This window comes from Macroventuria anomochaeta (genome assembly GCF_010093625.1).
Source record: "Macroventuria anomochaeta strain CBS 525.71 unplaced genomic scaffold BU25scaffold_1, whole genome shotgun sequence".
In the NCBI taxonomy this organism is placed as follows: domain Eukaryota; kingdom Fungi; phylum Ascomycota; class Dothideomycetes; order Pleosporales; family Didymellaceae; genus Macroventuria; species Macroventuria anomochaeta.
Genome location: NW_022985362.1, coordinates 2087633 through 2113100, shown reverse-complemented (window position 1 = coordinate 2113100; position 25468 = coordinate 2087633). Strand labels below are relative to the sequence as shown.

Here is a 25468-nt window from a genome sequence, read left to right as displayed (position 1 = left end):
CTGGTGTTGCATCGTGCCCTAGGGCGAGCAAAACGTCTGCCCAGCAGTGAAGCGGATGGTCGGAGGATCTTCCGCGTGTGTTCATATGTCACTGAATCTTCCGCCTTGCGGCCAAGCCTCGTGTTGACAGCGAGCCGGCACCCTTCTCCACAGTTTGGTTGTCACTACAGGAGTTATTTCGGGATACTTGGGCATATCGCCGCTGTGGATGTCAAGGTGCTGCTGAAGTGTGTTGAAATACTGCAACTTGTGTAGCTACACGAGATATTCGGACATCATCAGTGAATACAATACATGACCTGATCGTGTCAAGTCACTTAGGTACTCCACCAGCAGAAGGAATTGTAATAGAGGACGAATTTAGAAGCTTCGAAAAATGGGTCGGCGGCTGTGCTCATGGAAGCTTCTTCGGTTGCAGCTGTACCAACATCTCTAGTGAACTTGGGACGTCTCCGGCGTAGAGTTTGGAGCAATGGCAGAGGCTGTCAGCGCCGCCGTGCTAACATTGAATCAAGGTAGCGAGCTGCAATAAAGTTGGGTGGGTGGGACTGTGAGATCATCGCCGGTCGGTACGGATGAGGCTGTCGATCGAGCCCCACATTTGCCCGTGCGAGTGGCCTGTGCCACAGCGTGGCTTCATCTTCTTCGTATCGCAAGCCACCAGACATCACCAATCCTTCACACGATGCAAGGCGCAAGCAAGTTTGTTGTTTACGAGAAGGGAAGGAAATACCCATGATGAAGTTACTTTACGACCTCAGTGCTGAAGAAAGAAGTCAGTCTTTAGCATTGTGATAAATAAAGACTGGAGAGAAAGATTGGACAGAGTTCTTGAGGAGCTCGAGCTTGGACCTTCACCAACCCGGATGTACATCGGGTTCCATGGATGGGATACGGTCCGTACGACACTTATCCTTGTGTCGTTTCGTGCAACTTCCATCAGACATCGCGGTACCCATAGACCCCACTGCCAACAAAGTCTCAACTTCCGGATCTGATGTTTCTTGTGACCAAGAATCCTGTCTTGCTGATCGTAATGTCAACTCAAGGGAAGGTGGAAAGTTTGAATTGCGGTCTTTTGAATTACGGTCTTTTGAATTGCGGTCTTTTGAATTGCGGTCTTTTGAATTACGGTCTTTTGAACTGCGGTCTTTTAGAGATGGTGTTCATGTCTAAGTGTAGTATGTTTGCCTCGGAGGCGACCATGCTAATATTCTGCATGGCGATTCTCATCATTCGACTGTGATGATCGCTCGAGTCCAGCATGTGCAGGTTGCAGGCAGTCAACATCTGGATCGTACGTTGGCCGTCCAGGACGTCCTTGCGATCTCTGGGTTCAATCCTTTCACCAACTCCGATGTGCTTTTCTTGCTTTGTATTTCAACATCAATCATCTCAAAGTCCACGTCGCCTGTTCGTTGGCGTGCCGGTCGGCCGGCGTAATCGTTGTGAGGTGTCGAGTGATGAGGGCAGAAGCGGTATGGGTGCGAGCAGCTACACGGAGTGTTTGACGATGCCCATGTCTCGACTTCAGGAATGCGTTGATGACTGGCGCGTTGACAGCAAAGATGGATACGATCTGTGTAAAATTAGCAGTGATCATAACATAGCGTGGGATACCTACTGCCTCTCGCTGAGCCCAAACAGATGCCAATGCAACCTGCACAGAGGAGCCAATTGAGAGTATACATCTTGTTATGGCCATGCCCATGACAAAAAAACCTAGGGAGAGTAAGAATCCGATTTCAATTTTCCTGGACAAGATGTAAGCGGTGTTTCGTGTGAGAAACCTGAATTCACTCACCTCCACATAGCTGTCTGTATATCCTTCAGTACAGCCTTCTAAGTCCGCCAATAACAGCGAATTCACAGCTACTTGCAACCTTTCTCATTATTTCTTCATAAGGAGCGCCCTCCCTTAATACCACCAACGTATCAAGCCAAGAATCACCTATATCATATTCGCTAGAACTTTGGAGCGCCCTTCCTCTTCAACGAATAACCTATGCGTCCTCTTTATCTAGACATCACATAGATCTTCCCACTGAGCTCGTGGACAAATCGAATCCTAAAAAGTCGATAGACAAACAGCATCTCAGTCTTCACGCCATCACCCTAGAGATGAATGGACCATTGGTTTTCAGACCAAGAGATCGTAGAGCAGGTTCCAAAGCACGAACCGAACTAATAATATTACCTTGAAAAAGAATTTCTCGTGATATTGTCTATTCTAAATCCAATGGCCTCCGTCCAGCTACCGAACGACTGCTAGAAGCATCAGCATACCAAGAAACCCATATTGCCAGACATTCAGCGATAGGGTAGAAGCACGACTTGTAGCAGCTTGTGCGAGTGCCGCACTTGCACTCGCAGTCCACCACATACCCGTCTGTGTACCTGTTGACGTACCAGAAGCCGCTACCGTCGCCGTCGACGACCCGCTCTCCGTATCCTTAGAAGACGAAGACGAACTGGCACTCGAGCTTGAACTCGAATCATCCGCATCGTTGACCTTGATGCTCGTGTAGTCTCCCGTCAAATCGCCATACGAATAGCTACTCCCAGGGTTGTCGTTCACGACCTCGATCTTCTCAAGATACATGGTGAATGGCCCGTCACTGTACGTCGTTTCTCCGCCCGCCCACTCAATCGTGCCCTCATCGTTCCCGGAATCGCCGCCTGCCCAGATTCCGATGCGGATGTTCATCGGTGTCTGGGGGTAATTCGTTCCGCTGACCGCGTCCGCATAGTTCAAGGTCCTGATCGCAACTTCATCGACATACCAGGTCGTTTCGCTGCTTGTCCAGGAGATGGTGTAATTATGCGTCGTCGTCTGCGTGTCGCTCGCAGCAGCCCAAGCCGCGCGGTCATAGGACGTTGTATTGCCCTTGCCGAAGTAGTTGCTCTGTACCTTGGAGACGTAGTCGGTGCCGCCGAGCCACTCCCAGTCCAGTTCGTCGAGGTCGTCGGATTCGAGGATGGCGGATGATACGATGCCAGTGCTTGGTGCGGCTTTGAGGAAGAAGGAGACGCGGCCGAAGAAGATGTACCATTTTGATTGGATGGTAGGCGCATCGCCGGATTTGGTGATGGTGAATTCGGCGCCCGAAGAGGTATATGTTACGTTGCCAGCGGTGATGTTCCAGGCGTCATCGTCGGCTCCAGAAGTGGTAAAGTCGTGGGTGTAGGTGCTGGAGGAAAGGGCTGTGTCGTCGGGGCAGGCTGGTGGAGGTTAGAAGTAGTCGGTGTGCATACGACGGTTTTGCTCACTCTTTTCTGTAGGATTGCAAGATGTCGTTGTTTGAGCGATTGTTCTGGATGCTACCAGCAGCAGTGTCAACCATGTAGTGCATTGAGAAAGCATGATGCGTGGAGTGCGGTTTAAGTGGCAATTCGCCCTATCTGTTCGGTCTGACGATAGATGCTATAATAAGATAGGTGACTGGTCTGGAGAAGATCTGATGAAGGGATCAACTCCAGGAGCGGTGGGGAGGAAGCGTTCTTGAAATGCTCTCAACACCAGCCACATGAGTACGTAGGCTTTGTACAAAAGTTGCTAGAAGCGATAATCGACTCATAATGGCCTCGTAGATGGCGGCGGGATCTAAGCATTAGAATCAATAAGTGACGGATTCCAGGTACAAAAAGGTTGTGGCTGGATGTTGAGTTATGCTCAAGACGCGCGCAGGGTGACGACGCCCGCCCCACCCGCACATCGTTGCGGCTGAACCGGTTCGCGTCCATGGAGACGGCAATGTGGGGGCAAGCATATACGCGACTCGATGGACGCTTCAAAGCGCTCTGATAGTCATCTGATGAACATCGCTGGGGTGCTCAAGTCGAAGATTGAGAGCCTGAGCGGGGTGTGGATTCGAGGTGTTGATTCGAGGCACTCTACTTTGACAACAACACTAACAGACTTTAAGCCGTACTGCTTCCATATTTCGAACTCCTAAAAATTCTTTGCGTCGTGTCGCGAGACTCATGGGTTGACATGCGATGTGGTCCGTGGTATTGGAGCTAAGAAAGGGAGGATTGCATCAAAGCGGGACGACAGAAATAGAAGGGACTATTGACCGTTACCTGGGTATCAGCCATCTCTACACCACTGCACCTCAGGAGGTCATATGGGCTCGTAGAATATCGTGGCGAGCAACGCTGTCGGATGTCAGTATTGACAATAGTCGGAAGAAAAGTCATCCGGCGAGCAACCCAGATGCTCCAATATTTCATCAACACGCAGCTACACCTCAACCACCAAACCATCTTGATCACCCAGTATCCTCTACGTCTGATTGTTTTGCTGTGCCATGTAACATGTCGATCTGAAGGGTCAGATATAGGCAGGTATCGACTGTTAGGGAAAGCTTTCGATTAGCGCCGTTCAAAGGAGCTCTTTCGAATCTCTGTCAGATGCATGAGTAACGATAGGGAACTTCGAGGAAAGCTTGCATCTGATTAGCGAGTAGAAAGTGCACAGGGAAAGAAACGTGAAAGCGGATGACGTTAAACCATCATATTCATATCAAGGCACCCGTCAGGTCAGGCCTCGTACTGAGTTCATATACATACTGCTTATGGTATATTGCAGTCGACTCCCCATTTCTTGTGTTCATCTCAGTCCATCTTGTCCGCTCTCTTAGTTCGGCGGGTTAACCGTCTTGCTTGTAGTCTCCTCGGAGTGCTTCTCGAGGATGTGGGTAGGGTTGGAAGGAAGCCCGGACTTCTGGTCATCAGACTTCTCCTGGGTCTTGGTCTCGGCGCCCTGCTGGTTGGGCTGCGCTTGCTGGCCCTTCTGCGCGTCGGACTGGCGCTCGGGCTCGGGGGACTGGCGGCCTTGCTGGGGTGCAGACATTGTGGTTGTGATGTCTATGTATCTGTCAGCAAGGTGTGGTGCTGGAGTTTGATTTGCAGCAAGATAACAGTGAGTTTTGGAGGGGTGATACATGTTCGTGATGGTAAGAGCTGGTTTGGTGAGGTTGGAAGAGCACGTACGTTGGAGATTTGTTTGGTGGAGTGGGTAGAGTTCTACGATGACGTTAGCAACTATACTGCTTCACACGAGACTTATTTCGATAACATACCTTTAGTTCGAGGATCGATTGAAGGGTTGCAGGTGAGATGGTGTCTCCTCGACGAGCCCCGCGTCTCTTTTGACCTCTGTTCTGCCCCCACCACCATGACGTCACCGCGTCAGAAGCTCAGATCGCTCCTGCCGCATAACACCGACGTAACGTGTGAGGTGCTCCACTCAACAACGTCGCGCCATTTTTACCGTGCTTGTTTTGCCGACTTCTGGCAGATTACCATGCATGATGATCAATCAGGTCCAGCGCCCTGATTTGTGATTGATGGAGTTGCACCTCCGGTTGTTGAGCCTCGAATCGCGAATGCGGTCGGCGATTGAACCGACCAGCGGTATCAAAGGCCGAACGTGCATGAGGAGACCAGCTACAATTGAGAAAAGTCTGGGTTGTGAAAGGTATGTTCAAGTTCACGGCGTGGACGCTGTGATGTGAGCTCTGAAGTTTGATCATTCGTATCATAGTAGGGGTATACGTTCTATCATGTGTGTCGCTTTGAGACTCTTGTAGTCTTCATCGTCAACTCCTCTTTCCCATCTCGACATCGCCCTCCCCCTCCCCGTCTTCATCCCACTCGCTCCCCTTGAGTCGTTTCCCAGCCCACAGCCCGACTGCGGTCATGACGCTTGCAGCCAGAAACCACCCTTCGAACCACTTCTCTGTGAAGCTTGGTTCCAATGGAGCCCCTAACGCATCGCTGATGGCTGACTTCATCTCAACTGGAAGATTACTTCTAAGTAACAGCGCAGAGCTGATGACATATGTTGCTGCTATCTGTGAAATGAGGAGGGCGAAGTTGGCTTGTGCGTGGTGCAAGATCCCAGGAGCCGCGCGGCTGAAAAGGTAAAAAGTTTGTAGGACGGCGTTGAATGAGAGGAGGAGGATTACGCCGGATAAGAGGAACGAGATTGTGCGACTCCATGCTACGCGGTCGATGGTGGGGTCCCAGTGTTTTGCCAGCAGCGCGAGGAAGTTGTTGATTGGATCTGAGGAGGCGAAGGAGGCGGAAGAGGACGAGAAGCGGCGCAGGGTTGTGATGCTTGTTGCAATTATGCGGTAGGCGCAGTAGAGTGCGAAGACGAAGGAGAAGGCGTTTAGGACCCGTCCGTACGCGGTGTGGGAGCGGAGTTGTGTCTGACGGCGGTTTTGGAGGATGGACTGCGAGCTTTGAAGCGTATGGCGCATTGTCTCGAGACCTTGGATTTCAAGTTGCAACATGTTGCGTTCTTGGAGATCTGGGTTGCCGCGGAATGTACCAACAACACGGCCCATCAGGCCTTCTTGAGGGTGATCGGTGAGCTTGCGTTCGATGGCGCGGAGGCGCGACTCTTTGGCTAGGAGCATATCGTTCGTGGCCTGGATGCCGGCTTGCTTGCGGGAGATGTCTAAATCAGACACCTAAACGTGTCAGTATGACTGCAAAAGATGAGCAAGGCATGTGCTTACCGGCCGGTATTTGACGCCAAAAGTCTGCCATAGTGACGAGACTGCAGCGAAGCCTGTCAATGATGCCATCATGCTTATACCAATGACGCCGATTCTTTCCAAGCAGCCTTCGCTGAATGTATGATCGTGCACATACGATTCCCCGTGCAAGTATGTGCCTAGCAAACCGCTGCCGAGGTACCAGAAGCCTGCGAGCCATACTGCTAGTCCGCAAGCCTCCAATATCCATGCCACCTTTCGCTGACCTCTTTGCGCGCCTCCAGTGTTCCACCCAGCTCCAGACACGACCGAGTGTATTTCAAGCGCTGGTGTCGCAACGACGAGGAGGAACAGCAGCGAGGGTAGGGTGAGCTTGAGGGCTAAGGTGCGAGTCGCGCGGTTCCCAGTGCTTGTGATTTCGCAGAAGATGAGCTCGGCGAGGACGGTGGAGAGTGCGATGTTGATGGAGAAGATGACAGCTGCGAGGGATCGCGCATTCAGTCGTAAATTCTTGAACAGGGAGGCTCGTTCACGTGAAGCTACTCCAGGTAGACGTGCATCGCTGTGCTGTGCCTTGCGGTCCGTGTGCCCAGAGACTATAGGGAACAGCTTCTGAGAAACACCGAGCGCCACAATCAGGAAGGTGAGGAGGAACGGAAGCGCTGAGATGATCGTCTTCACCGGCCCCCTCTGGACCATATACTCTGGCACGCACTCATCGCAGTCATCGTCCAGTGGAACCATAGGTAAAGCGGTAATTGGGTGGAGTAGCGTAGGAAGTCAGGTAGTCGCGGTGCTATCTATCACCACGTCGTGTTCGAAGATGTGGCTTGTACGTCCATGGGCCTCAGGTGGGGGTCTCAGTCGTTAGGATGCATGAATATGAAAGGCGTGCCCACCAGAAATGAAGCGGGTGTTGTGTGTTAAGAATAGAGCACCTCGGAAGCAGTCGTAGTCAGGAACGCGTGTTCCTCGAAACGCCGCTAGAACCGTCAAACGTCATCTCGTCGGTCAAACAGGGATGGCACGGCATGTGTAGACGATATCGATACGTAGCTTGGCTTCCCATAATGTCCATAAGCATGACAAGGCTGTTTGTCAAGTATTAATAGTCGATTCGATATTTTGACTGGCTTCACTTCGTAACAGCCTTGTGTGCCCTGCCACTGGAATGCTCGAGTAGAATATTACTTTGACATGTCTTTTCATTTGGCCAGAAGGTTGAGTTGTGGTATCTTTGCTGTCTCGTGCAGTCTCCAATTGCCCATCCAGAGCCATATCTAAAAGAACTGCCACCTCATACGCCCTCCATGATCTTCTGCGCTGCTGACCTGTGATCCACCTTGGACGTCTGTTCTGGCGCTTTGTACGCAGCTTCACGTTCGTTGGCAGCTGCTCTGCTCGCTGCCAACTCTGCTGCCGATGCCGGCTGGAACGGCTGGAATTGTATCGGCTCGTGCGGTTGTGTACTCGTCCCTTCACTAGTAGTCCCACCTATTGCCTCATCAGACCCAAAATTTATTGTCCGTGTTGACACACCGCCCTCTCCGTCTTCATCCTCGCTGCTCGAATCGCTGCTGATATCAGGACTATCGAGGTTCTGTAGCTCAGGGCTCTTGAGTAGCGAGCCCGGACTTCGCAGGTCCTTCTCGTCTTCACTCTCCTCTGCGCGATGTACTTGTGCCAGTGGTGAAGGTTCAACAGGCTGTGTGTATTGCGCATTCTGGGCCTGGAGAGATGCCTTGACCGCAGCAGCCTGCTCGTCAGTCGCCACGAAGCTACCGCGGGGACTTGGAGCAAGACTTGTGGTGACATCGAGCAAGCTTTCGCTCTTGGCCAACATCTCCTGGTAGCCAAGTCGGTTCGGGTCGTTTGCGCGCTTGCTGCGTGCCTTGTCACGCTTAGATGATGGGCGTACAACGATGACAGGTACTGGCGAGTGCTGCAAGCAATACTTGGAGACACTTCCCGGAAGTAGGCCTTGAAACCCGCCCAAGCTTTTGCCTCTTGTTCCGACAACGAGAATCGCAGGTTCGTAGAGGTTGATCTGGTGAAGATTTAGCGGGTGATAAAGCGCTGAACGTGAGAACTGACCATGTCGTCGATGACTTTGTTCACCTTACCCACAGAGAACTCCAAGATGAGATTGATGGCCTTATTTTCGTGATTTCGGCCTTGTATGTCCTGCATCGTCACATCGGCTTCCCTCTTGTATCGTCCGGTTTCCACACTACGGTCACCTGCTATGGTGTCTTCCTTCTCCACAACTCTGAGGCATACGATCTCGTCACCGTCGTCCACAAGTTCGTTGATCAGCCATTGGAGCGCATATGTCGAGTACTCATTCTCGTCGAAACCACATAGGAATGTTCTTGATCGCTTGGTGTACTCGTAATCTTTGTGCTTAGCTATCAAAGTGAAGGAGCTCTCCTCGATGAAGTCTGCCGGCTTGTCGAAGGTATCAAACGAGACACGGGGTTGAAAGTTGCTGTATGATCAAGTTAGTATACGATCTGGTATACAATCCGTATGTGCTCATAGGGTATGGTAGGAGACGTTCGTTGCATTGTCAAGCTCTCAAGTACGGTCGAGGCAGGTGTAAGGGATATTCAGACTGAGATTGGATATTTGAAAAGCAGGTACAGCTCTGACAAAGATTTGCAGAGTATGATTGTGATACATAGTAGTGTATGATATGTACTTACGGAGGAGGTGGTGGGGAGGACAGCCGCCGTCTCTGCTTAGGTTTTGGGCTCCCTCTTGGCAACGACGAGTTCCTGTGTGCGAGGAATTGGATAGACGATCGGCGTGGTTCTTCCTGCGAGAGCGATCCTCTTGTCGGCAACAGTAGCGGGCTCACGCCCTGGCGCGGTGCTGGTGATGCATTGCGAGAAGCGCGGTCCTCCAGAAATGTGCTCATGCTGGCAGGAAGCTGGTCATATGATGCGATTTGTAGTGAGTGTGCGAGCGAGTAGAGGAGCAGTCACTCGGGATCGTCCGCGAGGAGTCTGCTAGCAATGCGGGCCTTTACGGGTACCGGAGGTTCTTGCGATGCGATCGTAAGGTTTAGCGCTTAGCGTGCCTGAGGCGGGGGAGCAAGAGGAAGCGCAGGTGGGGTACACGACGAAGCACGCGCAGTGAGATGTTCAGAAACAACGAGTGCAATTGATGTTGAGGAGACAAACGCTAGACACTCGTGAGGCAGTGCCTGATCCGGTGGATACACCGCTTGGCTCGAAGCAGTTGCGCCTTGGTGGTGACGCGCTGTCAGTTGCCCAGACCCTGACGTACCAGAGCTTCAGCCGCCCGCGGGGTTTAGTGTGGGTCAAAGTGAACTTCACGTGAATCTTGAAATAACCTGAGTTGGGGAAGTCATGAACCAATGCCATTACTGCAGTCGCAATGCAAAGTCTAGATGTCTATAAAGAGGTCGTGATCATCAAACAGCCGTAGTCACCTAAGCCAGGGACTTCGAGTTCAGACCGAGACGCTCGTCCTCGGCCTTGAAGATCTCCTTGATCTTGCCAGCATCCTTCTCGCTGTTGAGCTTGCCAGCGAGGGTAGCGAGCTCGGTGTTGTCAATCTTAGCGATGATAGCATCGACGTCGTTGAGAGCGGCATCGACCTGGGAGGCAGGGGCATCGCCAGCGCCGTGGAAGTAGTTGGCGTCCTTGACGGCACCACGAACAACACGCTTGTTCTTCTTCGCAGCGTTCTTCGCGGCCTCCTTCGCCTTCTTGCCCTCGGCCTTCTGGGCCTTCTCAGCCTCTTCAGCCTCCTTGGCGAGCCTGGCCTCCTCCTCCTTAGCCTTAGCAGCCTCCTCAGCGAGACGCTTCTGCTCGGCCTCCTTTGCGAAGCGGCGCTTGTTCTTCTCTGCGTGCTCGGCCTGGCGGAAGAGCTTGATGCGCTCGTCAAGGGCAAGGGCGTCGTCGACAAGGTGCCTGAGACGGGCAGTGTCCTCGGTCTTCTTCTTCTTGCGGGCAGCGTTGTTCTTGCGCTCGACGTGACGCTTCTGGTCACGGCTCTCGCCGTCATCAGGAACGTCCTCGTCAAGGTACTCGAAAGATCTCCAGCTGTCGAAGTTGTACCAGAAGTTGTAGAAGCTCTCGACCTCCTCCTTGGTGCTCTTGGCGTTTCCGAGCTTGGGCACGGGCTGCTTGGTGGAGAAGCGACCCTCGGCCTCGAAGACCTTGCCCCAGAGCTTGTAGAAGTTGCCCTTCTGGGTATCCTTCTTGGACGGCGGGTCGACCTCAGCGGCCTCGTCCACGGAGTCGAACTGCCTCCTGCGGACAGGATCAGACAGGACCTCGTGGGCCTTCTGGATGCACTTGAAGAACTGATCATCCTCCGTGCCACCAGCGGCAGCCCTCTTGTCGGGGTGGTGCTTGAGCACCTTCCTGCGGTGGGCGCGCTTGATCTGCTCCTCGGTGGCCCTCCAGCGGTGGCGGGTTATGCCGAGGACGGCGTAGTGGTCCTGCGACTTCCAGTCCTTGGCCTCGCGCAGAAGCATCTGGGGGTCCTCGGGCTCGTCGATGTCATCGGGGTCCTCCTCCTCGACGCTCTTGACGTTGGCCTGGGCCTGGATGCGCTCATCCTCGGAGAAAGTGCGCTTGTGGCGGACCTGGTGGCATTGTCAGTCCCGCGTCCTTTGTACAACTTCTGTCTATAAAACCTACTCGGCGGGCGTACGCCAGGAAGTGAGGGCCAACGGGCTCGATCTTGCGGTCGTTGGTCTTGCTGAGGGAGCCGACGGGCTTGAAGTCCTTCTCGCCAGCCCAGCCCTCGGGCAGGACGGGCAGCGGCAGGTTGATCTCGACGTTGGCCATTGTTGCTGTCGTTGCTGGTGGTGGGGACGGCCGAAATAGATTTTACCAGGTGGACTCTTAGCGTCGAAGCCAACCGAACGTGAACCATGCCCTGACGCGCCTCGCTTTTGCCCGTGCACTGCCGACGCTGCCGACGGTCCGTCCGGGGTTTCAATAGTGCTCGTCGCTCCGAGAGTTACAGGTGTACACAAGATAATCATGGGATCGCATTAGCAGTCATTTGTCTTCCCTATTCCTACTTCTGCGCGCATAACATATTGCAAGCATGTTTCAGGGATTCCAGGTACACACTATAACCTCTCATGCTCTTTGTTCTCGAGCTGACGGGGGATCTTGCAGCGCATCCGCGGTGCCATCGATGCACGAATAGCGGAAGAACAGGCAAAGCAAAGAACCACCCCTTCAGTGCCCCCTCGATCAGGCGCTGCGCCCAAACGATCGACTTCGCGGAACCTATCCCCGTCGAAACGGCCAGCAAAGGGCAAAGATGCGGACAACAAGGCAGCGCCGCCCACAGGGAGGGGCCCTGATCCCTCAGAGTTCGACCCTGAGTTTGTCATAGGAGAGGGGGACGAGCAGCCGAGTCGCACAGGGACACCAAAACCGAAGGAGAAGGCACCAGCTGCTGACACACCAGCTACAGCCGAAGATGGCAACAGTAAGGACGACAGTGAAAAGACCACCGAACCCGACGAGAAGCCAGGGAAGGCGCCTGAGATCCCTCCTGAAGTACAGGCCCGATTGCGAAGATTGGACAAGCTCGAACCCAAGTACGCTACGCTTCTGTCCTCGTACCGCATTGCGCACGCTCGAGTCGGCGCCATTGAGACCTTCGAAGCATCCCTGCGCGAGTACACACCGCTCACCTCGATCAACGACGCCTCAGCTTTCGTCGAATACCTCGGCCAGTTGAACGTGAAGAGCGATATGCTCATGGAGGAGTTGAAGAGGGTCTCGAAAGAGCGGGATGGTCTGAACAAGAAGCTTGAAGACGCAGAGAAGCGCGCAAAGGAAGCCATCGAGGAAGTCGAGACGCTCAAAGCCCATGCATCGAACAGCACCGAGGCTTCGAAGGACGAGTCTACGGAGCAGAGCGAGTCAAATGCACCATCTGCGTCAAGGGCGTCTGGGCAGACTTTAGCCACCGACGCGACCGAGGAGTTCTTCTCGTATGACAGCGAGCTCCCGCGACTACAAGAGCAGCTACAAGAAAGCGAAGAGAAGGTTGGCAAACTTGAAGAGGAAAGCAAGTCGCTGAAGAGTGAACTTTCGTCTGCGCAAGACTCAGCCAAGTCCTTGATGGAGAATCTTGAAACTACAACGAACGATCTGAACACTTTCAGGGAAACCTCGCAACGTCTGCAGAGAGAAGCAGATGAGCGAGAGAAGAAGCTTGATAGCGCCATCGAAGATCTCAAGTCTAAGCTGGCAACGGCCGAGCAGGACTTGTCGAAACACCAGGAGGGCCAAGGCAAGCACGAAACGACCATTGCCGAGCTGAGAGAGAATCTGGAATCGACCACGAAGGAGCTCGAAGAGCTGCACGCTTCCAGGGGAGAGGATCTTGTCAACAATGAAGAGGCGGCGACATTGCGCACTCAGGTGAAGAAACTGGAGACCGATCTGGAAGAGCTCAAGTCAGCGCATGCCAAGGGCGAGAAGCGTGGCGAGACGCTCAACGGACTCTTGACAAACATACGGGACAAGCTGAAAGAAACCGAGACCAAGCGAGATGAAGCTCTCGCAGAACTTGAGCAGGTCAAAAAGGATCTGGAATCGAAGGTGGCAGCACAGAAAGAAGAAGTCAAGCCAGAGTCTGCACCGCAACCTTCAGCGGCACCCGCCGCAACGCCTGCACCAGCTAAACCAGCAGAATCCGCGTCGTCAAAGAAGAAGAACAAGAAAAAGAAGAAGGGCGGCAAGGGCGCAGACACACTCGCCGTTGCTGCGACGGAGTCAACACCAAGCGAAGACGGCACTGCCAGCGTACTGCCGAGCCCACGCGAACCAGAGTCCTCGGCGGCTCAACTGGAGGAAGCGCAGCAGTCCGTTGCTCAGCTCAAGTCTGATCTTGAAGCCAAGATTGCTGTCATCGAAAGACTGGAAGGTGAACTCATCGAGAAAGTCAACTCGTTTGAGAGCCTCAAGAAGAAACTCAAGGACCAAGATGACATGCAAGAGGAGATTGAGACTCTGCGACAGGATCTGCTCGACTTCGGTCTAGAACACACAGAAGCCAAGGACAGAGTGAAGGAGCTGCAGGCAGAGAAGATTGCGTTGCAGGATAACCTAGCGAAGCTGGAGAAGGAGATTGCACAGCTGAAGACTGGTCAGGCCGCCCAGGCAAGCTCAGAGAAGGAACGCAAGGCGCTGGCAACCGAGTTCGAAGAGCTGAAGGCCAAGTCGGACTCTTTGCAGACCGATCTGTCTGTCGCAGAACAGCTTGCCGCAACTCGCTTCAAAGATCTCACCGACATGCGAGAGATTCTGCAGAAGGCACAGCCCGAGCTGACCTCCCTGCGCAAGGAAGTCACCGAACTTCGCTCCACCAAAGACGAGCTGGCTGCAAGTACGAAGGAAGTTCGACGTCTAGAAGGCCGCGAAAAGGACCTGAAATCTGAAATCGCCACGTACCGCGCACAGCTCTCCGACAAGGAGGGAGACGTCAGGTCTCTCCACGAGAAGATTAGGCAAGAAACGAAACAGAGACTGGCTCTCGAAGAGACGAACAGTAAGATTCAAAGGGATCTACAAAACTCTGAAAACGAACGGAAAGAGGTCATCGAGAACCAGGCAAAGCTCTCCAGTGATCTATCAAAGGCGCAAGAGGACCTCAAGAAGTCTCGTAATACCGTGCAGGAGCTCGAAGAGGAAGTTGCCAAGCTTAAGCGGGAGGCTGGCAGTCTGCGAGACGAGATCCAGCTGAAGACTGCACAGTACACCAGTGCACAAGATCTCATGAACAGCATGCAAGACCAAGCCCAAGAGATCAGCACTCAGATGAAAGAGATGAGGGCTCGAAGCGAGAGCTTGGAAGAGGAGCTCGCTGATGCGCATCGTCTCCTGAGCGAGCGTGGACGCGAAGCAGAGACCATGAGAAGACTGCTTGCAGATGCGCAGGGGAGGGCTGACGCACGAGTGCGCGAAATGCAGGAACGCCTCGATCTTGCAGTTGAAGAGAGAGAACGCGCCGAAGAGCAAGCCAGCTCATTCAGTCGACGTCGTGCACGAGAGCTCGAAGAGCTGAAGCAGAAGGTCCGGGACGCCGAGCGCGCTGTGACTCGTGCACAGGAGGACAAGGAAGACATCACTGCCGCGGAGAAGGAGCTGCGCAAGCAGAAAGAAGAGCATGAGAAGCGAGCTGCTCAGGCTACTGAGGAAGCCTCAGAGATCAGGTCTGCTATGGGCCAGCTTCGCGATACCCTCGATGAGACGGAGAAGCAAGCTCGCGACCTAGAGCGTGAGAAGACAGAACTTCGACGGGCATTTGATGAGACACAAGGCCGACTAGAGAAGCTGCAGAAGTCAAGCAAGGTAGGCACTCTCACCACCTGTGGGGATATAGTTGCTAACAGACCGCAGACAATGTCTGACGAGCTTCGAGCGCTCAGATCGAAGGGAGCTGACTCCAATCCTCACTCTTCGAGAGCCTCGATCGAATCATCGCGGTCGCGCCTGACTTCTCCCGCACCCAAGGCCAGTGGCTCACCGGCTGACATCGACTACGTGTACCTGAAGAACGTTTTGCTACAGTTCCTAGAGCAGCGCGACAAGAAGTACCAACAGCAGCTCATCCCTGTCCTTGGCATGTTGTTGCATTTTGACAAGTAAGTTACGATCACGTACTTGACCTGTATGCAAATGCTAACGATGGCGCAGGAAGGATGAACAAAAGTGGATGGCGGCTGTTTCAGCAAAGTAGTTGGGTTGAGCTTGGGCGTACCTTTGCATTCACAGGCGTTGGATCAGACAGACAGGCTGTATCAATACCATGTTGGGAGGGATATCATTAGGATGACGACTAGGCAGTAGGCGTCGAAGGAGATTTGTACATTGCTTCAGAACATTTATGGCTTGCAAGGGGTGCGTTAGTACAGCTGTACAATAGCCAATGCATCCGAGCTCATTGGGCAGTCAGGCATCATTTCGACCTTGCATATCTTGAAGCAGACGCGAATTACCGCAAGAAAGGTTTCGGACGCAAAACAGGAACCACTGCAATGCACTGGCCGCTGGGCGTTCCCGGTGCAATGCCGGCGGAGACTATTTCGAGGTCGGTGGTGATGCATTTGGGCGCGATGACATCAGTTGCAGTTTTGGCTGGTGTGCTTCTCCAAGCCTAAGCATGCACAACGGCAACCGGGCAGCGCTCCTCACGCTTTATCCATCATCATTCCCGCGTGTTTGCAGAGCGATTGCAGCATTTGCCTGCGATTACACCCCACGCCTTCACACAGCTGCAGCACCCCACCCCACCAATCAGGGGCGCAGTGCCAGGATAGGCCCGAGAGACGAGCGCTAAGGCGATCTCCCAGCAATTGAAGAAATCGCAAACGGTGCGACAGCAGGCATATCGCGCTGGATAGACGTGTCTCCCTACAAGCAACACCCCATCACCTGCACCGCACGCCGATGAGGTGCAGCCCGCGCGTCGACTCGGCCTGATCGCACACCGCATCTCCCCACCCCTCCTCCGATCCTGGGCCAGCGCGTGACGGGGAAGCCCACGATGAATGGCGCCGACATCAAGAAGGCCGCCATCAACAAGGCGAAGGCGGTCGCGCAGGCCGCCAACGGGAGCGGCGGCAAGAAGCGGCGGAAGGGCCAGGACCTGAAGCCCATCATCACCACCGAGGGGCAGAGCGCACAGCCTCAGTACAAGTGAGTGTAGTAGCATAGCAGCCCTTCATCAGCCCCCCTCTCCCCCCCCCCCCACAGCTTGGCGCCCGACACTTTTTAGACGTGCCCTGCCTGCGCCATGCCGCCCGCACCACCGCCCTGGCAGCATTTGAACACTGCTGCTGGCATGTGCTAACCGCCCCGCAGCGTGCAGAACACGGCCTCGCCGCTGCAGCAGCACAAAATGTACGGCAACAGCCTCAACCACTCACCCGACAGCAGCTCGTCGTCCGTCGACGAGGCCGACAACACGGCCGACGAGGAGGACAGCGAGGACTACTGCAAGGGCGGCTACCACCCCGTCCAGGTGGGCGAGGAGTACAAGGACGGCAAGTACACCATTGTGCGCAAGCTGGGCTGGGGCCACTTCTCCACCGTCTGGCTGTCCCGCGACAACGTCACCGGCAAGCACGTCGCCCTGAAGGTCGTGCGCTCTGCCGCCCACTACACCGAGACCGCCCTCGACGAGATCAAGCTGCTCAAGAAGGTCGTCGACGCGAAGGAAACTCACCCCGGCCGCGCCCACGTCGTCAGCCTGCTCGACTCGTTCAACCACAAGGGCCCCAACGGTGTCCACGTCTGCATGGTCTTTGAAGTTCTCGGCGAGAACCTGCTGGGCCTCATCAAGAGATGGAACCACCGGGGCATCCCCATGCCGCTTGTAAAGCAGATCACGAAGCAGGTGCTGCTGGGTCTCGACTACCTCCACCGCGAATGCGGCATCATCCACACCGATTTGAAGCCCGAGAACGTACTGATAGAAATTGGCGATGTCGAGCAGATCGTCAAAGCATACGTCAAGGAGGAGCCTAAGAAAAAGGATGACGGCGACAGCAGTGACAGGAATGGCAGGCGGAGAAGGCGGACACTGATCACTGGGAGCCAGCCGCTGCCTAGCCCATTGAACGCCAGCTTCAACCACGCAGAGCTCGGCAATTTCCCTGGGAGCACGCAGAGCCTCAACAGAGTCATGAACGAGAGCACAGGTAAAGAGTCCCCCACGACTATTCCGAGTCCATCTTCTTCTCAAGACGGTTTTGTAATGAGTGGTGCTCTAGGCACTTCGTCACAGTCTTCCGGCATGTCCATGGCAGAGCGCCTCGGCCTGAAGCCCAACGCTAGCGAGGATGACGTACAGAAGCAGCGCGAGAAGACAGCGTAAGCCACGAACCCCGCCTGCAACGATCATTTCTGACACTGCACAGTGACCTTCTCACCAAAGAGGTATCCGGCATCAGTCTTGACAAGCAGTCTACATCCTCGAAAGAAAAGTCCGCCGAAGGCACACCAGACCTTGCGTTCGAGAAGATCTCAGTCAAGATCGCCGATCTCGGAAATGCCTGCTGGGTCGGGCACCACTTCACGAATGACATCCAGACACGACAGTATAGGTCCCCAGAAGTCATCCTGGGCAGCAAATGGGGCGCCAGCACTGACGTCTGGAGTATGGCAGCCATGGTACGTTTTCTCCCACCAGGTGTCATGCCCGAATACTAACACATGTTCAGACTTTCGAGCTGATAACAGGTGACTACCTCTTCGACCCACAATCCGGCACAAAATACGGCAAAGACGACGACCACATCGCGCAAATCATCGAGCTCCTTGGCACGTTCCCCAAATCGCTCTGTCTCTCCGGAAAATGGAGCCAAGAGATCTTCAACCGCAAGGGCGAGCTGCGTAACATTCACCGCCTGCGCCACTGGGCGCTGCCAGACGTGCTGCACGAAAAGTACCATTTTGGCAAGGAGGAGAGTAAGGAGATTGCGAGCTTTTTGCTGCCGATGTTGGAGTTGTTGCCTGTGGATAGGGCGAATGCGGGGGGCATGGCGAGCCATGAGTTCCTGAAGGATACAAAGGGGATGGAGAACGTGGATTTGGGAATCCCGTGTAGGAGTAAGGGTGAAGGGATCGAGGGGTGGGCGACGGAGATCAAGAAAACGAGGTAAACGGACTTTGTGTCTGTACCGAGTTACGAAGTTATGAGCTGGGTGGGAGGGCTGCTTTTGGTCATACTGCATGCGAGGATCGGTCATTGGCAAAGAAGCAGGCGAACGTGTTTCTTGAAGTTAGAGTCATGGTGAAGAGCAGGGTCAGACAATTGATCTTGGCTTGAGCGGATATTCTTCATGACACATTGGTTTAGAGTGCAGCTAGGCGTTGATGAAATGTTGGAATATCTTTACTTCCTAGCCTGTCGTTCAGAGCAGTGCGTCTAACGATGCTAAGCAGCATTCTCCGTTCCCAGCGACCAGAGGCTCGTAGGTACGAGAAACCCCACAATGGGGAGCTAGGCACTAATATTTCATGTAAGGCTACGAATACCAGAATTGTGTTTTGGCAACGGCATGTCGCTCTGCCCTCCCACCCTCCAAAGATAGTCAAAGCTAGTAGGTGTACCTGAAGTTCTCCATCCCCTCCAGCACCACCTCGCCGCGATCTGCCTTCTTGTTCTGGCGCCAGTAGTAGAACACCATAGCCAGGGTTGACACAATCAGATACAGCTGCGCGCCAGTAACAGCCCAAAGACCCGTCCTGTAGGTCGGCGCCTCCTTTTGCATGAACACAGTCGACGCATAGATACCGCCAATGGCACCGAAACCAACTTGGAGGCCAGACGCGACCCTGTGGCTATCAGCAGATGGAGCATAAGAAGAGACAAGGAGAAGACTTACATGCGTAGAGATTGCCCGCGGATGTTGTTCGCCTGCCATGCCAGCGCAGTAGGGATATTGGCATTCGCTCCCGCAAGACCCATGAAGATACCGAAGTACCTGGCGCCGTTACCTTTAGCGTACGCAACAATCATCAAGCCAACGATTCCCAGGATACACTGCAGGATGATGAACGGAGAGCGAAGATGCCACTTATCAGCTGCCCAGGAGCAGAACATGATCCACGGTACAGCAGCCACAGCCGGTGGCGCAGAGAGAAGAAAGGTCATTCCCACGCTGTAGCCCATACCCTGTAGGATGATGGGGATGAAGAAGGCCAGGGCATACACGATGGTTGTGACAGCGAAAAACTTCATGGCGAATACCCAGAGCTCCCAGCGTGCGCAAGCTGACAAGAACTTGGACATGGTGAGCTCGTCATACTCGGCGTCGCGGCGGTCGCGCTCCAGCTTGGCCTGGATTGACTGGACTTCAGCGGGCTTGAGGAATGGATAGCGTGATCTGAGGACTTTGTCCGGAAAGTCGACAATCAGTATTCGACCAAGCACTGCGAGGCACATGGTCATTGCGCCGTTGATGATGAAGATCCTGGTCTCATGAGTTGCAGTCCACATATTTCGAGCGCGATCTACTTACCAGCGCCATCCTAGCCAGCCATTCTTCCCCGAAAGCTGCATACAGCCGTACGCAAGAATCGAACCGAACCCGTTGGCCAATACATTGATACTGTAAAAAGCTGCGAGTCGCTTCTGTACCTCAAATCTCGTATACCAACACGAGATGAGATACACAGATCCGGGGAAGAAGCCTGCTTCGAACAAACCAAGCAAGAGGCGACAAACAACGATATCAGTCCACTTCTTTGCAAAGCCAGCACCGAAGGTCACAAGTCCCCAGGACATACAAAGGAACGAAAGCCAGTTTGCTGCACCAATCTTGCGGAGCACAACGTTGCTAGGGATCTCGAAGATGAAGTAGGTAATAAAGAAGACCAGGAGGGCGATGGAGTAGCGGTCGCCGATTCGGAAGGCGAGCTCGATGTCCATGCCTGCAATTCGCGCAGCAGAAATCTGGGATGAGCGTTAGCCGTACAATAAACCTTCGAACGACGGGTTGCAAGAGTTGGATGTCGTACATTGATGCGGTCAATAGCACTGATCGAGTAGCTGACAACCTTATTAGTCCCATGTAGAATATGAACATGTGGTGTGCGAAGCTTACCATGCACCGAGAATTGGCACAAGACGCCAGTCTGTCTTGAGTCTGTATTGTTGTGAGCCAACATTGCTCAAGAAATCGAAGTTGAAGCTTACGTAGCTCGCTTCACGATCTTCTTCTCCTCCCCAGTAAGGGTTGCATTAAGATCCTTCGGTACGTTGCCCACATCGAGGGAAGCGACCTTCTCAACTTCAATTGCTCGTGCACCCTTCTGCACGCTGTCTATGTTGGTGAGCGGTGCCATGCTGCCAACTCAACCGGTAAGGGAAATAAGGTAGTGATAGGAAAAGGGGTGAAGATGTCGGAAGATGTCGGAAGATGTCGAAAGATCCAAGGTTATGGTGAGTGCAAGAGTGCCGCAAACGTGTCCGACCCGACACTCTGGTCGAAAACAGCTCATGGCACCCACGCTCCTTCCCTCCATATCTTTATACGCACCTGCTGTCTTCCATGCCCTTGCACCCATCAAGAGGACTCATTTACCAATTCGTCCTATGCACAGCAGATGCCGAGCCCTCCAAGCATTGGCAATGTGCAGACGCTCTCCGGATGATTGGCTGCCGCTAGCGGCCATTCCATTCACTCGTCGTTCCTCGCACATCCCCCGCATTTCGCCAACGAAATCCTACAGAGAGCGACAGGGGATGTCAAAGGACTAGATGTCGTGCATGTACGATTCTCTTAGGTCGACACGGATACCGAGGATGCTGCACTTGACTGTGCAACGTGATGGGTTGAGCTGCGCGAAGTGTCGTTGCCGTCTCGCCTGCTAGGACCTTTCGGGTGGAAGAAAGCGCTGTTGCGGCTTGTGTGTATACTGGGCGTCTTGATAGGTGCTGAGAACCGCGGTCTTGTGAACTGGGAAGCTGCGCGATTGGCTGAGCATCCCGAAATGAAAGGCGATGTGACAGCGAAGCAGCTGAAAGGGGTTTGCGAACAAGAAAAGAGCAAGAAGTGAGGATGTAACGGTGATTAAGGTTTGAGGGCAGGTGCTCGAGACCTGGCTTTGTCAGTGCTGACTCGAGAAGGGTAAGTGCACACTTGAGGATCTCAATCTCGACGGACCATCAAGAAGCAGATATCTGCTTTTTTGTACCTGCGTCTTTCGAGCTTTTGGTCGGTACGTTGGAGGCATTTACTTCCTTAGGTTCTTGAATGCTGTCGTTGGCCGAGCGGCTGCACAATGAACAATTAGTGCTGGACATCGTACGCTAAGCACGCTGAAATACGATGGTGTCTAGTAAGTCGACTGCTTATTAGACCTACCTTACTATGTACGCATACCATGAGAGTGTTCTTTACGCAGACGTGAACGTGCTGACCTTCACAGATCCTCCGAGCCCCTTTGTCGCATAATTGAAGATACCAAATCGATAGCCAAGGAAGAAAGCCCAGCCATTATACAGCTCATACGTCGTACCCAGCTGGACGAACTTCTTGCCATCGTAGCTGTACAAAAAGTTCGCGTCGCGGCTGCCGTTCGGTCGAGCATCCATCGTTGTACGCAACCAGATCTTGCGCACACCTTCGCGCACCTGCGCGGTGTCAACCACATGGCCAAGATCGAGGGTGACTCCCGAAAACTCGTCGATAGTCATGTTCTGCGCGGCCACGATGCTGTACTTTGTTCCTTCTCGATGGATTCCGATGTAAGCACTGCGATCACGGAACGCTGCTAGACCACTGCGATCACCATCGGCCATGGAGGTAAAGTCGAGCTCAATAGTTCCAACCGGGTATTCGCCAAACACTCGATGAGTGAGAGTGTTGCGGGCTGAGTAGAGATCGGTCGTGTTGCTTGCAGTCTGCAGCGTCAGACCGTTGTTGACTGAAAACTTCGTTGTATCTGGGTTATGGTTCCACTCAAATGTCGGTCCAAGCGATGGACCTTCGAAACGATATGTACCTGTCAATGGCTTGACAGGCTTTGCTGGCAGTGGAAGAGGGTAAGTCTTGCCCCAGCCGCCATTGTCGCCGTTGACAAAAATAGGAAAGCCATCTGAACCCCACGTCACGGGTGCCAGGACAGGCAGTCGGCCGGATGGGTATGCCCAAGTGAACGACATGAAGTACCATTTTCCATCAGCAGTCTGAATCAAGCTACCCTGGTGGGGTGAATTGCCTCCTTCCACGGGCGACCTGATGTCTTTCACCAGTTCCTTGGCTTCGTAAGGGCCCCACGGGCTCTTCGACTTCCAGATGAATGTTGTGCCGCCAGGTCTGTCGTTCAGCACATAGTAAGTGCCGTTGATCTTGTACATCCGATTCCCTTCGATAGTGTCGGCGCCTACATCTGCCGCGCTAAAGACATCCTGCGTCTTCACTACGCTTAGGCCATCCGCAGCAAGCTGCGAAACCTTGACTTGACCGTTGCCGTAAACAACGTACATAGTATCGTCATCGTCGATCAAGATTCCATTGTCATATAAGCAATTGTTACTGCCGAAGTTCGCTCGATTGGACCACGAACCCTCGGGAGTGGAAGCAGTGAAGACCCACGTCTGCCAGAAGTTGACGCAACCGATCCAGTACCAGGTCTTGTTACTCTTCCGGTATCGTAAGCTAGATGCCCAAGTGCCACCACGATACGAGCGCTCGCCAGTAGGAGGAAGATCGTAGCCATTGCCGAAGTTGAGACGCTCAATGGAGTGGCCTACAGGTTCCCAGTTGACGAGGTCCCAGGAACGGAGGATTGGTGCGCCAGGACTGTAGTGAAAGTTTGAAGCGGAGAAGTAAAACGCTCCGTCAGGACCAACAGATACATCGTTGTCGGGGTAGTCGCTGTAGACGACCGGGTTGATAAATGTCGCGTTCTGTTGAGCTACAGTATTGGTGAAGGTCAACACGAAGCTAGCAAGAGCCAATAGGCGTCGGAAAAACATGTTAGAAGTTCGATTTTGATATGAATGGTAACTCACGCGCGCATCTGTCTTTATATGCTAGGTACATTTGACATGTGTTTCAGTATCAACTATATTTCGCGACTATACGGCCCGGCGGAATAGAAGTTAGCATCCTTCCGGATCATCAAATTGGGAGATCGTACCTGTCGTGTTCTATCCCAGCAATTTCCATAACCCCGCATAATCCTAGTCTTTGTAGCCGCAACTGGAAGGAGCCTATAGGGTGAGCACACAATAACGCCTTTTCTGGAAATCTTATATGGGTATACTTCGGCCTTGAATCTGCTATTTGAATGTGCATAGTTCTCGCACTCGGATTCGCAGGCTGTAGGTATGAACTAAGTACTGCACTTCTTACCGACCCTTCTCGTCAACGAATAGTCCCAACTCGACTGCACCCGGTGTGATCAGGTCAGCTTGAATCTCTCCGAGGAGCCCTTTCTCGAGGTATGGGTTTGTATCAAGTTCCAGATACCGGTTCTTTGCCCACTTCCGCAGTGAAAGGAACAACGACCGTCCGTTGATCGAATGGTCGCTCAAGATACATAAGAGGCATTGGCTGGCGTCTTCAACAGTGGCAAACTCGATGCCCATTTTTTGAGTCTTCTGGAACGTCTCTTCAGGTAAGATGTTCTTCTTCACGTACCAGGGTGAGATGGCGTTCACACGACTACTGTAGCAGAATGCTGTTCGTCGTAAGCGTATATGATGCCTCGCATGCCCCATTTGGCAGCACAGTGCTGTGGCGTCCTTGGGACACCGAGGAAGGCCGCACCTGAGCCGATGAGCACGGGACAAGTGTCCTGCTGAGAAGGGGATGGTGTGGTGCCATTTTGTCTGATGAAGTAGTGGAATTCAAGCTTAGCCGTGTACCAATACAGTTGTGTGCGTCTTAGACTGGTCTTCAATCACTCGTGCGCGGACTGAACGCCAGCCAAAGCTTGCAAATCAAACAAGTCGTCTGGCCATGGCTGCAAACAGTCGACAACGCATCGGCGCAAGGCTATCCACATCAGAGATTTGTACTTCGGAAATGGCATTGCGTATTCTCTTGCAGAGAATTTTGTTCAGAATCTAAGTCACACAGCCAGCTTTCAGGTGTTGGCTACTATCTGCGATGCGACTATCCAGTCCCAGTAGCCTCGTAACAGTGACCGCATCACGATGGACAAACGTTGTCTCAGACAATCATCTCTTTCGACTTTTGCTTACAGCCTACATCCTCCACCAATATCGAAGCTGTCCTGTCTTTCGAAAGGAGTTTTTTTTTACGGACAAGCAGTAAGCTCGCGCCCACAAAAGAGGCAGCTATTCGCTAACTTGATCGTACCACCAGAGGTATACAGTACACTATGGAGGCAATCGACTTGGCCAACGAGATGAAACTTTGGCAGAAAGTACCTGAGATCAAAAACGACAACATGCGGAAGGCGCGCGAATTTCCTGCCTGGGGGTACGTTTTGTGTCATCCGCTTTCAAGACAACATGCTGATATTCCCCTTTGGCTCTGGCTATGGACCACGATGTACACATACTATTACATGAGACCACCTCTTCTACCACCACCAGACTACGAAGTACCTAATCCCGACCTGGATCCTGAATGGTATGGGGAAGTCTGGGTTCGATACTGTCAAAACTCTGTACGGACGCCGATCCTGCTCGATCATAACTTCAGAGAGACGACACGGTTACGTCTGATACAAGCTGACATCGGGACCGCCATGTTTGGCAAACTGAACAACGCAGACGGTTTGTCATATGAACAGGCTTTGATCTTCAAGGCGAGGCTTGGTGCATGGCTTCATGCACTTCCAGAGCCACTATCAGCCAGCAAGGTCGTGTACCCGGGTCACATCTCCCTTCAGTAAGCGGAAATGCGTATTGTTTCATGTGACTTGACTGATCGAAATGCCAGCTTGGAATATCATGGCACATGTCTGGCACTCTTCCGGACTCATCAGCAGAATTCTTGTGACGCTGTAGCACAAGCGAAGATCGGCTTGGAGACTCTGTGCGTCTTTGCTTCCTCGCCACAGTTTCGATACCTGCGACGTCTTTCTGTGCAATTTTCTCATGTATGTTGCGAGTATCGCCATCGAAGCTCTGAACAGCACAGCAGCAAATGCTGCTACAGCAGATGTGTTCCGCTCAACGCTCATTCTGTGCGCACAGGTAATACCCCATACACTCCCTCCCTTGTCTAACTCCGCTGACCCAACACAGGGCCTCAAGAGTCAAGCCTCCCACTACTACCTGGGCAGTCTAACCTACCGTGTGTTACGCAACCTCATGAACCCTGACGATGTGTCACGGCTTGGATCATCTCTGAGCTTGAAGGGCAACGAAGAAGATGAGCAGATGGCGGCAGATCATATATAGACTACCTGGCCTATCCCGCATATTCTCAAATTGGGCGAGAATCCGACGAAAGCGGC

General features: G+C 53.3%; 10 protein-coding genes across 10 annotated transcripts; 3 read left to right on the top strand and 7 right to left on the bottom strand.

Moving 5' to 3' along the window:
- The first annotated feature begins 681 nt into the window (after positions 1–681).
- BU25DRAFT_405786 (uncharacterized protein) lies at positions 682–1271 on the top strand. Its single transcript, XM_033699865.1, has one exon. The coding sequence runs from the start codon at positions 1037–1039 to the stop codon at positions 1244–1246; it is 210 nt and encodes a 69-aa protein (XP_033568146.1). The 5' UTR covers positions 682–1036; the 3' UTR covers positions 1247–1271.
- A 970-nt stretch (positions 1272–2241) lies between these two features.
- On the bottom strand, positions 2242–3714 carry BU25DRAFT_486937 (glycoside hydrolase family 16 protein). Its single transcript, XM_033700194.1, has 2 exons — positions 3271–3714; positions 2242–3222 (listed from the first exon to the last, which is right to left on the bottom strand). The coding sequence occupies exons 1-2, from the start codon at positions 3362–3364 to the stop codon at positions 2255–2257; spliced, it is 1062 nt and encodes a 353-aa protein (XP_033568145.1). The 5' UTR covers positions 3365–3714; the 3' UTR covers positions 2242–2254.
- A 770-nt stretch (positions 3715–4484) lies between these two features.
- Positions 4485–5392, bottom strand: BU25DRAFT_16579 (uncharacterized protein). The gene is made up of 2 exons (XM_033699429.1): positions 5085–5392; positions 4485–5028 (listed from the first exon to the last, which is right to left on the bottom strand). Exons 1-2 carry the CDS (start codon positions 5179–5181, stop codon positions 4640–4642), a joined length of 486 nt encoding a protein of 161 aa, XP_033568144.1. The 5' UTR covers positions 5182–5392; the 3' UTR covers positions 4485–4639.
- A 211-nt stretch (positions 5393–5603) lies between these two features.
- Positions 5604–7253, bottom strand: BU25DRAFT_453660 (uncharacterized protein; the record flags this gene model as incomplete). Its single annotated transcript, XM_033700106.1, has 2 exons — positions 5604–6482; positions 6531–7253. The coding sequence occupies 2 exons, from the start codon at positions 7251–7253 to the stop codon at positions 5604–5606; spliced, it is 1602 nt and encodes a 533-aa protein (XP_033568143.1).
- A 742-nt stretch (positions 7254–7995) lies between these two features.
- Positions 7996–9366, bottom strand: BU25DRAFT_318408 (adenine nucleotide alpha hydrolases-like protein; the record flags this gene model as incomplete). Its single annotated transcript, XM_033699467.1, has 3 exons — positions 7996–8556; positions 8604–8997; positions 9215–9366. Coding segments are annotated over 3 exons (1107 nt in total), but the record flags the coding sequence as incomplete, so codon positions are not given.
- A 505-nt stretch (positions 9367–9871) lies between these two features.
- BU25DRAFT_486933 (zuotin) lies at positions 9872–11366 on the bottom strand. Its single transcript, XM_033700193.1, has 2 exons — positions 11186–11366; positions 9872–11130 (listed from the first exon to the last, which is right to left on the bottom strand). Exons 1-2 carry the CDS (start codon positions 11333–11335, stop codon positions 9967–9969), a joined length of 1314 nt encoding a protein of 437 aa, XP_033568141.1. The 5' UTR covers positions 11336–11366; the 3' UTR covers positions 9872–9966.
- Positions 11367–15683: 4317 nt separating this feature from the next.
- Positions 15684–18427, top strand: BU25DRAFT_356810 (serine protein kinase-like protein Sky1). The gene is made up of 4 exons (XM_033699616.1): positions 15684–16216; positions 16382–17392; positions 17440–17692; positions 17743–18427. Exons 1-4 carry the CDS (start codon positions 16065–16067, stop codon positions 18181–18183), a joined length of 1857 nt encoding a protein of 618 aa, XP_033568140.1. The 5' UTR covers positions 15684–16064; the 3' UTR covers positions 18184–18427.
- Positions 18428–18502: 75 nt separating this feature from the next.
- On the bottom strand, positions 18503–20501 carry BU25DRAFT_356805 (MFS general substrate transporter). Its single transcript, XM_033699615.1, has 6 exons — positions 20223–20501; positions 20131–20172; positions 20045–20075; positions 19546–19979; positions 18910–19497; positions 18503–18859 (listed from the first exon to the last, which is right to left on the bottom strand). Exons 1-6 carry the CDS (start codon positions 20369–20371, stop codon positions 18622–18624), a joined length of 1482 nt encoding a protein of 493 aa, XP_033568139.1. The 5' UTR covers positions 20372–20501; the 3' UTR covers positions 18503–18621.
- A 924-nt stretch (positions 20502–21425) lies between these two features.
- Positions 21426–23076, bottom strand: BU25DRAFT_427349 (glycoside hydrolase family 43 protein; the record flags this gene model as incomplete). Its single annotated transcript, XM_033699977.1, has 2 exons — positions 21426–22948; positions 23046–23076. 2 exons carry the CDS (start codon positions 23074–23076, stop codon positions 21426–21428), a joined length of 1554 nt encoding a protein of 517 aa, XP_033568138.1.
- A 1306-nt stretch (positions 23077–24382) lies between these two features.
- BU25DRAFT_417073 (uncharacterized protein) lies at positions 24383–25412 on the top strand (the record flags this gene model as incomplete). The annotated part of the gene is made up of 3 exons (XM_033699924.1): positions 24383–24897; positions 24949–25108; positions 25257–25412. 3 exons carry the CDS (start codon positions 24383–24385, stop codon positions 25410–25412), a joined length of 831 nt encoding a protein of 276 aa, XP_033568137.1.
- Between the last annotated feature and the right edge of the window lie 56 nt (positions 25413–25468).

Excerpts from the sequence above, each read along its gene's own strand:
- BU25DRAFT_405786 (XM_033699865.1), top strand. The coding sequence starts at position 1,037 with ATGTCAACTCAAGGGAAGGTGGAAAGTTTGAATTGCGGTCTTTTGAAT.
- BU25DRAFT_486937 (XM_033700194.1), bottom strand. The coding sequence starts at position 3,364 with ATGCTTTCTCAATGCACTACATGGTTGACACTGCTGCTGGTAGCATCC. Across the intron at positions 3,223-3,270 it reads TTGCAATCCTACAGAAAAGA|CCTGCCCCGACGACACAGCC; the intron begins GTGAGCAAAACC and ends AACCTCCACCAG.
- BU25DRAFT_16579 (XM_033699429.1), bottom strand. The coding sequence starts at position 5,181 with ATGGTGGTGGGGGCAGAACAGAGGTCAAAAGAGACGCGGGGCTCGTCG. Across the intron at positions 5,029-5,084 it reads AATCGATCCTCGAACTAAAG|AACTCTACCCACTCCACCAA; the intron begins GTATGTTATCGA and ends ACGTCATCGTAG.
- BU25DRAFT_486933 (XM_033700193.1), bottom strand. The coding sequence starts at position 11,335 with ATGGCCAACGTCGAGATCAACCTGCCGCTGCCCGTCCTGCCCGAGGGC. Across the intron at positions 11,131-11,185 it reads TCCTGGCGTACGCCCGCCGA|GTCCGCCACAAGCGCACTTT; the intron begins GTAGGTTTTATA and ends CAATGCCACCAG.
- BU25DRAFT_356810 (XM_033699616.1), top strand. The coding sequence starts at position 16,065 with ATGAATGGCGCCGACATCAAGAAGGCCGCCATCAACAAGGCGAAGGCG. Across the intron at positions 17,393-17,439 it reads AAGCAGCGCGAGAAGACAGC|TGACCTTCTCACCAAAGAGG; the intron begins GTAAGCCACGAA and ends GACACTGCACAG. Across the intron at positions 17,693-17,742 it reads TCTGGAGTATGGCAGCCATG|ACTTTCGAGCTGATAACAGG; the intron begins GTACGTTTTCTC and ends ACACATGTTCAG.
- BU25DRAFT_356805 (XM_033699615.1), bottom strand. The coding sequence starts at position 20,371 with ATGGCACCGCTCACCAACATAGACAGCGTGCAGAAGGGTGCACGAGCA. Across the intron at positions 20,173-20,222 it reads AAGATCGTGAAGCGAGCTAC|ACTCAAGACAGACTGGCGTC; the intron begins GTAAGCTTCAAC and ends ACAACAATACAG. Across the intron at positions 18,860-18,909 it reads CGCGGGCAATCTCTACGCAT|GGTCGCGTCTGGCCTCCAAG; the intron begins GTAAGTCTTCTC and ends TGATAGCCACAG.